The sequence below is a fragment of the Cyrtonyx montezumae genome, unplaced genomic scaffold, assembly GCF_038088225.1.
Source record: "Cyrtonyx montezumae isolate F1298 unplaced genomic scaffold, pur_monq_1.0 scaffold_7, whole genome shotgun sequence".
Taxonomy (NCBI): domain Eukaryota; kingdom Metazoa; phylum Chordata; class Aves; order Galliformes; family Odontophoridae; genus Cyrtonyx; species Cyrtonyx montezumae.
In genome coordinates, this window is record NW_027072078.1 from 17,165,145 (window position 1) to 17,179,239 (window position 14,095).

At 38.6% G+C, this 14,095-nt stretch overlaps 1 protein-coding gene across 1 annotated transcript; it reads left to right on the plus strand.

Moving 5' to 3' along the window:
• The first annotated feature begins 584 nt into the window (after positions 1-584).
• CPO (carboxypeptidase O) lies at positions 585-13,889 on the plus strand. The gene is made up of 11 exons (XM_065751074.1): positions 585-664; positions 3,598-3,673; positions 4,085-4,209; positions 6,545-6,659; positions 7,623-7,721; positions 8,487-8,591; positions 9,216-9,326; positions 10,491-10,581; positions 11,031-11,233; positions 12,349-12,433; positions 13,621-13,889. The coding sequence occupies exons 1-11, from the start codon at positions 585-587 to the stop codon at positions 13,887-13,889; spliced, it is 1,359 nt and encodes a 452-aa protein (XP_065607146.1).
• The last annotated feature ends 206 nt before the right edge of the window (positions 13,890-14,095 follow it).

The window sequence follows — 14,095 nt, forward strand, 5'->3', positions numbered from 1 at the left end:
ACAAATAGGTGGATAAAGAATTGGTTGGATGTTCACAGCCAGAGGGTTATGGTCAATGGCTCTATGTACTGGTGGAGGCCTGTCATGAGTGGTGTTCCTCAGGGGTCTGTCCTGCTCCTCAATATCTTTATCAAAAATGTAGACAGTGGAATCAAGTGTACCCCTAACAAATTTGCTGATGACACCAAGCTGAGTGATACAATTGACACAATAGAGGGAAAGGACACCATCCAGAGGATGGACTTGGACAGTCTTGAGAAGTGTCCCTGTGTGAATCCAATGATCAACAAGACCAAGTGCAAGGTGTTGCACTCAGGTCAGGGCAATCCCAGATATGCACGCAGACAGAAGAACTTGTTGAGAGCGTCCCTGCAGAGAAAGAAATGCTTCACTGATAAAGTTGCTGATTAAATATGCTTGTAGTTTGGGGTGTGGAACACAGAGCTTGCAGAATTATTACAAAGTACAACTACTTCAAAGCGAAGTTAATCATTAAATAAGGGCATGTCTGGTTATATATGATAATTGCACAAATTGAGAGTTCAGTCCAGATTGATCAACTATTCTGCATTCTCTGAACAAAGATGTTGTTTTTTCTTGGGATGTTTTTTTCTCTGGGGATTCTAATTCCTGGAAAACTCAGCTTGAAACTGCAATATGATGGGTGAGTGTGAAGGGGGGCATGAATAATTGTGCATGTACTATTATTCTCAAGAACTGTGCAAAAATGACAGTAGTAATTCTGAAATGAAAATGTGGAAAGATAGTTAATCTTTAAGTCTGTAAGCTATGGAAAGAAAACAGAAAGAGGAGAAAGTAAGGAAGAGTATGTTGAAATAAACCAACAAAAACAACTGCAGGAGACACAGAATGTCCCTGCAATACACTTCTCTACTTCCATTTGCTAAAAATCATTTGTTTAATTATCTTTAAAAAAAGTTTGGAAGGAACAATTGAAATCAGATGCTATAGGAATAAAATATCTTTTCTGAGTACAAAATGATTGAGCAAAATTATATGTACTAATAAAAGAAGTCTGCAGTCATGAGAAAAGAAGGTGCCTCCAAAGCAGCTCAGATGCTGGAATCTTGTTGGAGATCCATAATAACAACAAGAAAAGCCAAGGAAATGGTCCAGGCAATGCTTATACAAAGGTGTTCACAAAATGAGATTATCACTTTTTCCTGATCACAGAATCATAGGGATTGGAAGGGACCACTAGAGATCACCTAGTACTACCCCCTTGCCAAAGCAGGCTCCCTAGACCAGGTTGCCAAACATACAGTGTGAAATATGCTAGAAAAGCATGCTATCACCTCCATTCACAACTCTGCTTCCTCAACAAAAGTATAACTTTCTATCACTCGTTGCTGACCTAAATAATTGTGCTCTATACAGCCTCCATTTTACACAGAATGATAGGTAACCCTCTGCCTTTATAGCACTTGTGGGCTGTAGGAGGGGCACAAAGAAAGTATGGAGACCATCTATCCACATATATCTTTATAAATGGAATTTTCTAAAGTCAAAAAAGGAAGTAGCCCACTTCTAGATTAATTTAATTAATTAATTACTTTAATTACTCAGAGGCCATTGATTTCACTGGGTAGAAATCAATGGACCCTAGATAATGTAGTGTTCATCTTTGTTTTTAATTGCTGCCCAGGTCTGGACCTTTTGAGTACTTGCACAGGATTTTAAAACTTGTTGAACAGAATGGTCAGTGTGACTTTGGGTTAGCAGTACCTGCACAAAGATGAAAAAACTGGTAAAGCCCAGTAGGGCTAACATTTTCATTGTCATTTGTTCTGTGCAACAACTTAAATACCCAAAGCATCTGATCTACAAACATCCAAGGAAACATAGCTTGTACTAAGAATGACTCTTTAGTTTGGTAAGAAAACTTAACTGTAGTATTTAAAAAACTGTTGCTTTTGCGTGGTCAAATAGGATGTCAAATGGGATGACTTTGCATTTCTACAGTGAGAACTCCAGTCCATAAACATAAATGAGTGTGTGCTTTCTAATCTTAGTGTACTATTAAAAATGATCTGTCTCCACACTGGCTATTGTAAAAGGTTTATCAGTAAATAAGAGCTAGCCATCTGGCAGCAATCTGATGGTCTGGCATTTCTTTCATTTGGTGTAATTAAGACATAATGTCAATGAGGATAGAAAGATATTACAGGATATTGTTTCCCTTCCTGACAGACAAAAAGCAAAGCAAACCCAGGCATTTAGGGAGAATGAGCTCTGAACTGCAGCTGAGATGTTTATTCTCCTAGCAAAGATCTTTATCCCCCATCTACAAGGTTCTATTACAAAGATGTCATGGCTGTTGTATTATTAGCAATGCAGGCATAGTCATTTTGCCCCACAGATGAAGGTACTATATGCTAAAAGTATTTCCTGAACCAGTAGTAAACAGCCAATTCTAACTATCAAGTTCTGCGACCATCTGTAAAGGAGATATTTTGGAGAGATAGAAGAAAAATCCCCCGTCTCCCACTCTTCAGTGGATAATGTGAATGAATTGTAAATTCTATTTGCGTGTCTATTAAGCCGACAGTTGTACGTTTGCATATGGAAACACAAGCAATAGTAGTTGCAATTCAAATGATGAAAGCACATTACATAGATGATGATAATGTTCGAGCACGCAAGGCTTCTGCAACAAAAGTTAGCCACAAGCATTAAAATGTAAAATTTTTTTGTGCTTGACTTGTGAAGACTACAGAGTCCAATGAAGTCGCTGAAGACAATCATGAAGCAGTGGTCGTTATTGGTTACTAGTAAATAAGAACATTTGCCAGGTTTCCCCTTCTCCCCTTTCAATTACATCAGTAGTGGATAACTGCCACTTCACCTCTGAGTAACATAGTCAACAAAATCTGCTCCTCATTAGAAATATCACATTTGTTATCTGGCTTGGAAAGCTCATCTGAATTAACAGTGGGGGGAAAAAAAGCATTTGTAATTATTTCTCGATTTTTCTTACGAGCATACAAATTTGTTTTCTGTATTTCCAAACACCTTAATTTCTTTTTAAGCCCTCAGTAAATAAAGTTTGGTGAAACATAAAGAAAATATATTCCCAAATATTGGGTTTGTATGTCTTTTCTGGAAAAATAACGTCTCAGTCAATTGGCAATATTTTTGTATTAAACTTTTTTGCATGCTGAAGTGATCAGCAAAGCATAAAGTCTATTTGGAATAATTGAAAAAATCCTTAATAGGAGTTAAAAAAGATTTTTATCAGTGATCTTGCTTTGGCTGTGGGCCTGCAAAGGTAAAACACGCACCAGGCTTGCATAAGAAATTGGCTTCAGTAAAGCTGATATGATGAATAAAGGAATGTCATCGACAAGGAAACAGAATTAACCTAACTCCCCAGCAATAGAAAACTCACTTCACACAGTCCTATTTGCAGCTAAAACATTCCAGGAATTCATCATTCATACATACTTTTGTTAGAACACCACTCAGTTACATGCTCTATCTTCTTTCCACATAATAAAGTATCTCCCTTTGATTTATGGAATTCACGGATACTTCAATAGATACAGAAACTGATCTTGTTTCTCTTTTTAATTCCAGGGATCAGGTCTTATATATTGTGCCAGAAACACTTCAGCAAGTCCAGCATCTCCAGCATCTTTGCAGCACTTTACTGGTGAGTATGAATAAACATGTATGCCTAAAAAGCACTCGAGGGTCTTGACTTGCAGAACAGTTTTGCATTTAAGATTGGACAGGAATGAAAGTGAAAAACTTCAAAAATCTTTATCTAATATAATTTCTTGAAGTAAGGCTGAATTAACCTTTCATTTGATGAAGGAATTTATGGGGAGAAGCTAGTTTTCTTGTGTGGCTCTCTGAAGGCATTGATCCTTACCAGCAGTGTCCAAGGCAATGAAAACATGAACTCTGGGTAGCATGTTCTGCAAAGAGATGGCTCAAGAAAAGTCACAAGGAAGAACACTAGAAGAAAAACTTTTTTTCTTAATATGCAACTACACTATCTTATTTTCTCATTCTGAAAAAAAGCTTGAATTGTGTATTTCTTTTTTTCTCCTATGCCCAGCTGGATCTGTGGAAGCCTCTGCTGCCTGAAGACATGAAGGCTGGAGAAGATCTGCACATAAGGGTCCCAGCTCCTCTGGTGCAGGAAGTGAAAGAAAGCTTAGATCAGCATATGATCTCTTATAAGTATGCTCTCTCATTCTTTGATAGGAAAGGCCAACTCTAGCAATCTTCATTGCCATCCCAGAAGAACAGTCAGCAAGTGATGATAATACCCAGCCTTTGTTCAGGTGTCTCCAACTCATCTTGACCTGCCCAATGCACAGCTTTTAAACCACATTCCCCTTTATCCTGATTATTCTTCCAACTAACCTGGACCTGGAAGGTGAAGCTGAGACAGCCCAATCTGTCTTGTTCCCTGCTGTTGCCTCCTCAGTGGCAGAGAGTAGTTCTCAGATACGCGACTCAGTTCTTTTGTCTAAAGTCAAAGCTTGGTACAACCACTACTGACAGAAGTATGCTTTCTTCTTGGAAAGGATGGATACTGGGACACAGGGTCCACCCAGTTTTGAAGAGCTCATAGATTTACAGCAAAGAGGCAGAGCCACTGTAGCTCTCCATTTCCATTCCCTGCCTTTTGTTGCTCTACTGTTTTAGAGAAGAGCAATTTCAAAGCAAAATATTTTCAATTTAATCAAAGCTACAGTCTTCCTAACTGTTCCTCCTCTGCCTTCTGCCCAGGTGGGTGCAAGTTTCCTAGCACCACCTAGTGCAATAGAGAAATCCTAGCCTAGACCAAAGGTCCCATTGTCAGGTCTCCACTGTACACGGATGTGAGATCAGTCACTTCTGCAAATGGCCCCCAAATGCTTCATCACACCTGCTTAACAACACATCTGCTAACTGCCACTCTTTGGCTTTCAACAGAAAATCTAATTCAGAACAAAGAGTGTTTGAAAAGCTAAAAGGGAATAAATAAGATCTATTCTTCACAGTCCCATTTGGAACTGACTTTTTCAAATAAAAAGTAGCTAGAGACATTTCACATAACCAATCCTGTAGTCATTCAGGACTGACGACAAACACCCTAGGGACACATACTTTCATTTGCCAGAGAAAGGGTAAGCTAGTTACTCCAGTGTAATTTAAGGTTAGAGCTGATCTTGATACCCTGACTGACAAATTGTTTTTAGTGAGTGTGAAGCCTGGCAACCAGGCAAGGAGAGAACGGAGGTGGCAGCCAGTATGAACGATCTAGAATCAGATTTCAGCATTCAGGACCTAGATGACATTCTACAAGATATTAAACCTCTTACTTATAAGAAGGTTCTTAACTTTCTAATGGTTTCAGTTCAATCTATTAGAAATTTTAATACTAAATCACAGGTAGCATCTTAATTTTTTTTTCTTCGGTTGCATTGGGGGTGGGGAGTGAAGCCAGAACCATATCCACATCTTGTACAGTACTAAAGAAAATGAGTAATCAAAAGATCAAGCAGAAATTTTATCTTTGTATTGTAGGGGGGTTGAAATATAGAATAAGGCAATGCTATAGTTGAAGTTCCTGTAGCAGAGTCAAAGCAGGAAACACCTTTCAGTAGGTAGCTGACATGCAAGGAAGGTAACATGACAGTCAGATGAATAATGATAGAGCAATACATGACAAATTGTAATCAGGACATCAACATTCTAACTGTGTCAGACACTGAGATTTCTGTTTGCCAGAGCTTTGACGAGGCATTTTGCATGTAGTTTCAGTCCATAGGTATTTGCACTGCTAAATTTTAGTCTGAAGTTCAGATGTGAACAAAAATCAAGGCCCAGAAAGAAAGTAAGCTGTAGCCATACTTAAAAGTTATATTTGCAGTTTACAGAAATGCTGGCTGATAGGTTATTCTGCTGAGACAACTATTTGCGCTTACAGTGCTTGAAATCACATTTAAGCTACCCTTGCAATTGTCTTATCAGAAGCATTTACATTAAACACAATCTGTGGCTGTGTTACAAGGAGCTGTTCTCAGTGAGAAAGCATAGTGTCTGATCCAAAGTCCTCTGAAGTTAAGGAAAAGGCTTTGACTCCTTAGATCAGGGAGTTAGTCCTGTGCTACACTCATTTCTGAATTAATTTGTAGCTAAAAGGTAGAGTTTCTTAAAGAGAATGCATGCTTTGCAAAAATAAAGTTTTGCGAAGTGAAAATGTATTATACTTGTATCCTTGTATACATACAAGGATACAATTTCACTTTCCTGAATAGTGGTATTTTGAAGAGTGGACCATGAACAGAGTTGGTAAAGAAGAGGAAGACCTTCAATTTTATTTATTTTTTAAAGTCTGCCACAAGACTTCTGTACTTCAAGATTCCTCTTTCATGAAAGTAACCATTTTGCTGTTGGTGATGATTTTGCCAGCAGCCCACAACATAAAGGTCTAGATCTTTTTATTTATTGATGTAATACTGTGCATATGGCATGATAGTTCTGCAGCAATTGTTTTTTTATTTCCTTTTTCCCCTCCTCTCAGAATCCTAATACATGATGTGCAGGAACTTGTGGACCAGAGCACACCAAGAGAGACGAGCAGCAACAGACAGATCCCAGAAAGTTACAACTATACCCAGTATCATACAATGGAAGAGGTACAGATGAACCGAAGTCCGTTTGCTGTCTTTGCTGCTATTTTGCATATAACAAGGAAAGAAACTCCATGCTTGCAGAAAGCTCTACTGAAGTCACTGAAGCTCTTTTTTGCTTCACGGTCTTTTCTGAAGGGTCAGCACCAACTTTGGTACTTTGAGTAGAATCCTGGCCTGGATAAATTGAATGTGTATTAGCCATTGATTTTGATCAATCCCTCAATTCCACCCTGGCCAACATCTTAATGCTCTGTGTGAAGCAGCCATATTATTTTGCCAGCAACATTCTAGGGTTCAATTGATTGGTTTCCTACATTTCTGCCTTACGTCTTATCATAATGTTCAGTATTTATTCATTTAATCCCCATTATATTTGGCCAAATGTGATGGGCAAATGTGATGGGCAATGACCATTTATCTCTGGCATCCCAGTGAGGAAGGAAAGATTCAAAAGAGAATAACATCATGTAGGCAAAGATGGACAAAGGAGAGCTCAGTGACATCCTTTCTTCAAGCTATGCAATAGAAGTAAGAATGCAGAGTCAATCCTCAATATTTTCTTGTGGTATATTGAGTTACCATAAGACTCCCACTGAACTTTCATGAAGAAAATAAGTACCAATACAGAAAATACTGCAATGCTCTTTTGGAGATTTGGTGGTCTGGCTCCATATTCAACAAAGACAGCAAAAAGACACTTGATGTAATGGTCATGTTGAGTGAGATTCATCATGATCAGTGTCATTTTGTAGTGAACATCCAAATGAGAGGAGGCCACGGTTTTGCTCGCAGACAAGTGAAAGTCCTTCCATAACAGGAAAATAATATAACAAGTTGATGACACAGCTTAACTTTAAGGAAGAAACTGTTTGCCCAAGCAAAAGAAAATGCTTTAAATGTGGAAATTGAAGTGGGTAAGAGAAGTAAACTCCCTTTTGCCTCAGGAGTTCTCCATGACTATTTCAGATTTATACATGGATGGCTCACATTCAGAACAACAGTGAGCTGGTGACTCAGCATTACCTTGGGAAGACAATTGAGAATCGAACTATGTATTACCTGCAGGTAAGAGAGGAATTTTACTAAAATAAAACGTAACTTTATGTAAGAGAAGTACAGAAGAAAGTACATGGAGAAGACAGGATTCAGATAATCCTTAGGACAGTCCAAATCCCAGCTCATCAAAATAACGGGAGGTGGTTTTACTCCTCTACAGTAGAGTGAGCTTTCCCAATATCCATACACCATTGCCATAACCTTGCTATTCTGCAGTGGAAACAGTCAATTTAACAGTAATCTTATTTAGAAATACAAATCAAGCTGAAACTAACTTGGAAACAGCCATGTGTGAGGATCAAGAATTGTGTTTTGTTTTTTGCTGTTCTTACTACTTCTCATGGAATGTAATTTTTGTCCGAAAGTATGTCACAATACTGCTATTGGAATCTCCAGCAAAAACTGTATCTTAATAATTGGATGAGTTATTGTCTAATACGCTCCTATTACTGAGTAAAATTAGAATCCTTGCCTTTTTGCAATTCCCCTTCTAAAAAAGGATCTCAGTGTAAGATCAATCAGGCCTGTGAATGACTAATATAAATGAAGAGTCTTTCATTGAAACATCCACTCAACAGACTTTAAGACTCTTGCTCTGATATGCTTAACATATAAGGTTATTAGGAAGGAGGGCTTGTCATAATGATGTCAGTAATAATTATTACCTTAGATAACTGAACAGTATATCAAGGAACATCCATTTCTTCCTGTATCAGGCTAGACTATATTATTGTAATACAAGTTTTCCAAGTGACCATTTTTACATTCTTTTAGATCAGTCAACCATCAGATAAAAACAAAAAGATAATTTGGATGGACTGTGGGATTCATGCCAGGGAGTGGATCTCACCAGCCTTCTGCCAGTGGTTTGTGAAAGAAGTGAGTCCTATATTTACCACTTAAATAATAAAACACCACCATGGATTGCTATGGATATTTCAGTTCCTCATCTACAGTGGTCCCAAGCATTATGCTTTTTCTGCTTAAACATGATTTTCAGCATTTCTAATTGTACAGTAACCGGTAACGATCCAAGTTCAAACCACAGTTTGAGACATGGAACAGCATCTATTAGTGCACTCTTTCTGTCATATGATATGATTCCTAAGTCACCAAATTAGACAACAAACTCTCCATTTTCTACAGTGGCTCTCAGATCTAGACTGTCTGTATCACAAAGTCACAGCCCTCCTGGAATTAAAAACAACCCTAAGATACAGTATAGCAATGCTCCACATACACTAAAGGAATCCTGTACACAACGCCTAATGTATCATACAGCTGTCATACCTGCAAGACTGTATCCATATATAACGCATAACAGAGTGATAGTGTACCCAGTTGTTAAAGTCTGAAGGTACACAATGTAACTACGGATCCAGCGGATCTTGGATACCAAGGTTATAACAGCAAGTGAGTGGTTCTTGGAAATAAGTTCTGAGTTAGTTCTTACCGGCTATTATCTCTATGTTCTGTCTGATCCTTTGTACTTTTTCTTTTCAGATTCTGCAAAATTATGAGTCTGACCCAAAAATAAGGAAGTTTCTTCAGAATTTGGACCTGTACATTCTGCCAGTCCTCAATATTGATGGTTATATCTACTCCTGGGACACAGTAAGTAGTGAAAATTCAAAACTGAGCTGATATTTAGATGTGTACAATGTGTTTAATTTTAGATAGTCATAGCAATTATATTTAAACAGAACAGTGACAGGATCATTGCTAACACAAATCCTCTCACTGCAGTGAGTTTGTTTCTTCTGGTAAAATAGCGTTCACTTGAGATCATAAGACTAAGAATTCCTAGCAGATGTCAAGCGCCTTGGGAAGATGGAAAGTCAAAACCATAGGATCCACTGCTTCTGGGAATTGACTCATTTCCCTGCTAAGAGTCGAGGCTTGGAAGACAGAGCTAATAAGCATGTCTGAAGGACTAAGCTGTGTTTTGCAGAATACCTCAACTAGGAGATGAGTCTAAGCACCTTTGCAGCATGGGGCAGGAGGAGACTTGGTCAAATATCAGGCAATCTAGTTCTGAAATAAAAGTGTGCCCCCAAGTAGTCTTCATTTTCTTATAATGAGAATAATGACAAACTGTGCCGATCTTCAGCAACTCTCTTCATGCCTGATAAGGTACACACGCCCAGGATAACATGTCTTTTAAACACAGGACCTTATTGGATCCCAAAAGGTTCAGCCCACTGACATATGGACCTGCCATCTCCAGGTTGCTTCCCAGCAAGGTTTGGAGTAATGGAGCATGCCACACTCTGTACTTGGATACATTAGTAGTTCAGTCAGGAGGCTCAGACAGACAGTGCAAGGAGTTCTGCAAGGAACCAGGTGCAGCACTGAGTACAAGTATAACAGAGAAGCAAAGAACAGCAAGATTAGATGACAAAAAAGCTTTTACGTTCTTTTCAGATGCAAAAGATAAAATCTGCTATAATCTCTTTTGGACACAGACATATTCAAATCTTTCTTAAAAGTGCAATGCTCAGTAGAAATAGTTCAGTACAACAGAAACTGCATGTATGTTTGTTTTTGGAAGAGCCTCTGGAGGTTCATTTCAAGATGCAGGAAGGTTTGTGGAAGATGTCAGCACGGCTGTAGAAAGTAAAGCTTTATCACTACGTTTTATCATCTTTGAACACAGAGTCCCCTACAATGTAAGAATTACTCAAAAACACAGGTCTAAAACAAAGGTGTCTGAACAGCATACTATCAATATTCCCTTCAGATCACTGAGTTGTTATTACTCAATTTATTTCTGATTAGGCTCGTTTGTGGAGGAAAAACCGTTCTCTGCATATGAATGGTACCTGCTATGGGACAGATCTGAACCGAAACTTTAATTCCTCCTGGGGCAGTAAGTTTCAAGTATTTTAGGTCAACTACATAAACGTAAAGCAACAATAACAGATTAGTCTCTGAAATAAGATGAAGTCCAATAGATTACAATAGAAATGCTTTGGCATCAAAATATATGTAAAAATACCATCACCAACTTTTGACTGCCATCTCCTTTTACAAGATGAAGATCACTGCTCACATTTTTGTACCTCTAATTCACTGCAGGTGAAAGAACCGCCAGTATTAGCAGCTAGGCAGCTAAACACCAGTATTTGTCCAGTCTGGAAGTGTACAAGTTAATTCACAAGTTTCAAATCATATTTGCTATCAAGAGAAGAAAGAGTTACACTCCTCTGGCCCTCTATTCTCCCTGCCCACACACACTTTATCACTCCAAGGTAAACTTCCCTTGGAACTGGACTTAATATGCCTCTAATCTGATCTACTTCTTGTATTCTCCTCCAGCTGTTGGTGTTTCTTATAACTGCAACAGTGAAATCTTCTGTGGGTCTGCACCAGAATCGGAGCCTGAGACAAGAGCTGTGGTCCAGCTTATTGAAAGCAAGAAGAGTGATATTTTGTGCTACTTAACAATTCACTCCTATGGACAGTATATCCTCACTCCATACGGTTCAACAACCAAACCTCCAAGTAACAATGAAGAACTGGTAGGGGAAACCATTCACCTTCTATACTAGTAGAGAACTAGTACAGGCAGCTGTACACACAAAACTCTATTTGTCCTGTTGCATTTTCTTCAAAGAAAACTTCATTTGAGGAATATCTGAGTGTCTCAACATATTCATTTATCTTGTGTAGGGTTCTGGTCTTTTAATCTTATGGGTTCATAAGGTTGGAAAGGACCTACAAGATCATCTAGTCCAACCATCCTCCTATCACTATCCCTACCCAACTACTAAATCAAATCTCTTAGCACCTCATCTAAACGCTTCTTGAATAGCGCTAGGGACGGTGCCTCAACCACCTCCCTAGGCAGGCCATCTTCCTTGTCTACCTGTTGTATGTGTGGCATCGCAAGGTTTCTTTGTCTCAGAATGAATCTAATGAATCCTAATCCTTCATCTTAAACTCAAAAATTGTTACAGATAGCATACTTCTTTGCAAGGCAAGTAAAAAGCATCAGTGTTCTGCTTGCAATCAAACACTGTGTTAGAATGTGTTTGTATTTTAGGATGCTGGTAGATTATGTGCACGTGGTTGTGTTCAGAAGGGGCACTCCAAATGCATTCAAGAAGAAAACGGGAGCAGAACAGGCACCTACTTTTTGGTTACTTCTCTCCCTCAGTTACTGAGTGTTTTAAGTTCAATAAAATGTGTATTCTCAAATATTACTGAGCTGTTGCACAAGTGAAGAACATGAGGAAGTTGGGCTCAGCTTTTTTAAGAGACACTAAACTAGTCATTCAGTCCAACTATGGTTTAGTTTCTAAGGACAGTGAGACAGTCTACAGCAACAGAAGTGTAAAAGATCATTATTGATGTAAGCAGTATCTGTATGCTATATAGCATTGATTCTAGTCTTCCAAAATGCAGCTCTCTCACACTAGAACAAAACAAATACCTTCTCCACCTAACAGCTGTCATCTTTTTATTTAAAAAAAATTACATAAAAAGGAAGAACACCGAGTAATTTGTAATGGGTTTCCCTAACATCTTGAACTAATACTAATAAAACTTGAAGCTGAAATAAATTGGCAGACAGAACAACTGCCAAATTTACTGGTACTGGAGAAAACACTGTTCATATATTTTCACTTTCTAGATGCATGTTGCACAGACAGCAGCAGCTGCTCTGATGGAAAAATATGGGACCAGTTATGAAGTAGGATCAACCTCTTTGATTTTATGTAAGTTTGTTCTTCCCTTTGATTACTCTCTTTTTCAAAGAGAAAGTCACTCTTGTGTCACAGGCATCAATAAGTGCTGTTTTGCTGAGTTCTCTCTTTGAGTAATATTTAATGGACTGGTTCAGTGAAATCGTGAAGGAGTAGTCATTTGAATACAAGATAACATTGTACGTTAAAGCTGACTACAGGAAGGAAGGAAGCATTGATCAGAAGTCAGTTCTCACATGAATTCCTCACAGATCCATCACAACGGACAGAAAGAGATTGGCGATAGATCATTCTGACCCTGCTGAAATCAGCAGCAGAACTCCTATCTGTCTTCACTGGAGTCAAGCAAAAATTAAAATCCCAATCAGGTCTACACTTACTCCACCAGATATTCACACACTGCAGCTGCTTGCAGTTCCGTGTGGAATATGCTGGCTTCAGACTCATTCATAATTACAAAACAGACGTATTATGAATGCACCTTCAAAGCTGGTGCCCGGGAGACTTCAAGGGCCCTAGAGACTGCCTGGTAAAAAAACAATCTTTTCTCAGTAATAAATAAGTCACACAAGTCACCAGAACAGTAAGTAGCTGGCTCCAGTGCCCATATTTTGCATACTCATATCTGCCTATGGCAGTCCCCTAGTCACATGAGTCACCTTCTGCATGAGCAGTGTGATGTAAATATAAGGTAACTTGTCCATGCCAAAGTCTGCATTTTACCAGGGTTTGGACTTATAGCAAATGAGTAAAAGACAAGATCTATGAGGTAGATGAACAATAGCAGCCAGAAATTTTTCAGGCTTTAACAAAATTACACAAAATACATATATATTCACACACACGAGTGCCAAACAGTGCCAATGTAGGAAATGAAGTATCAGAACAGAAGAATGTCCAGTTACCTTGTATCCAACACTAATCATGGCAAAATGCTATGCAGGAGATGAATTCCATAGGTTCTGTGCTTGTTGTATAATATCATCTTACAGAAAAGAGTTTCACTTAGGAAACTTCATGCAAGACTTAAGATAATTAAGAATGTCATCACCTGGAAACACTGCTCTTAATGTCACAGTGATGTACGATTACTGCTTACTTCAGGGATTCTGATACAACCTTGCATTAACTATGGTAAAAAGTTTTTTCAAAGAATGGTGCGTAATACTTATATCTCCACTCCTTTTCTAAATTTACAGACAGTAACTCAGGCTCCTCACGAGACTGGGCTCACATGATCGGCATTCCTTTCTCCTATACATTTGAACTTCGAGACAAGGGTACTTATGGATTTGTTTTACCTGCTGACCAGATCCAGCCCACATGTGAAGAGACTATGTTGGCTGTGACAACTATTATTGACTATGTTGATCAGAAGTACTTCCCAGGTGAGGCTATGATACTGACCTCAGCTAGTTTGGGCCTGAACCTCTGCCTGACAGCTGTACTTACACTGATTGTTTCTTAAAGACACCTTAGAATGCCCAGCAAGGCATAATATCTCTTTGAAATGACAGAAGTACATTAGCAGAACAAAATGTCAAGTATCTCAATAAAAGCTCATCCCAGAAAATACAAGCATCCACTTGTGTTTTAATAGCTATGTTTTAGGGAAGGAGGAAAGGATGAAGAGCTGTGGCAATTTCCCAAGCTTCATTTTCTTAACGTTCTAAC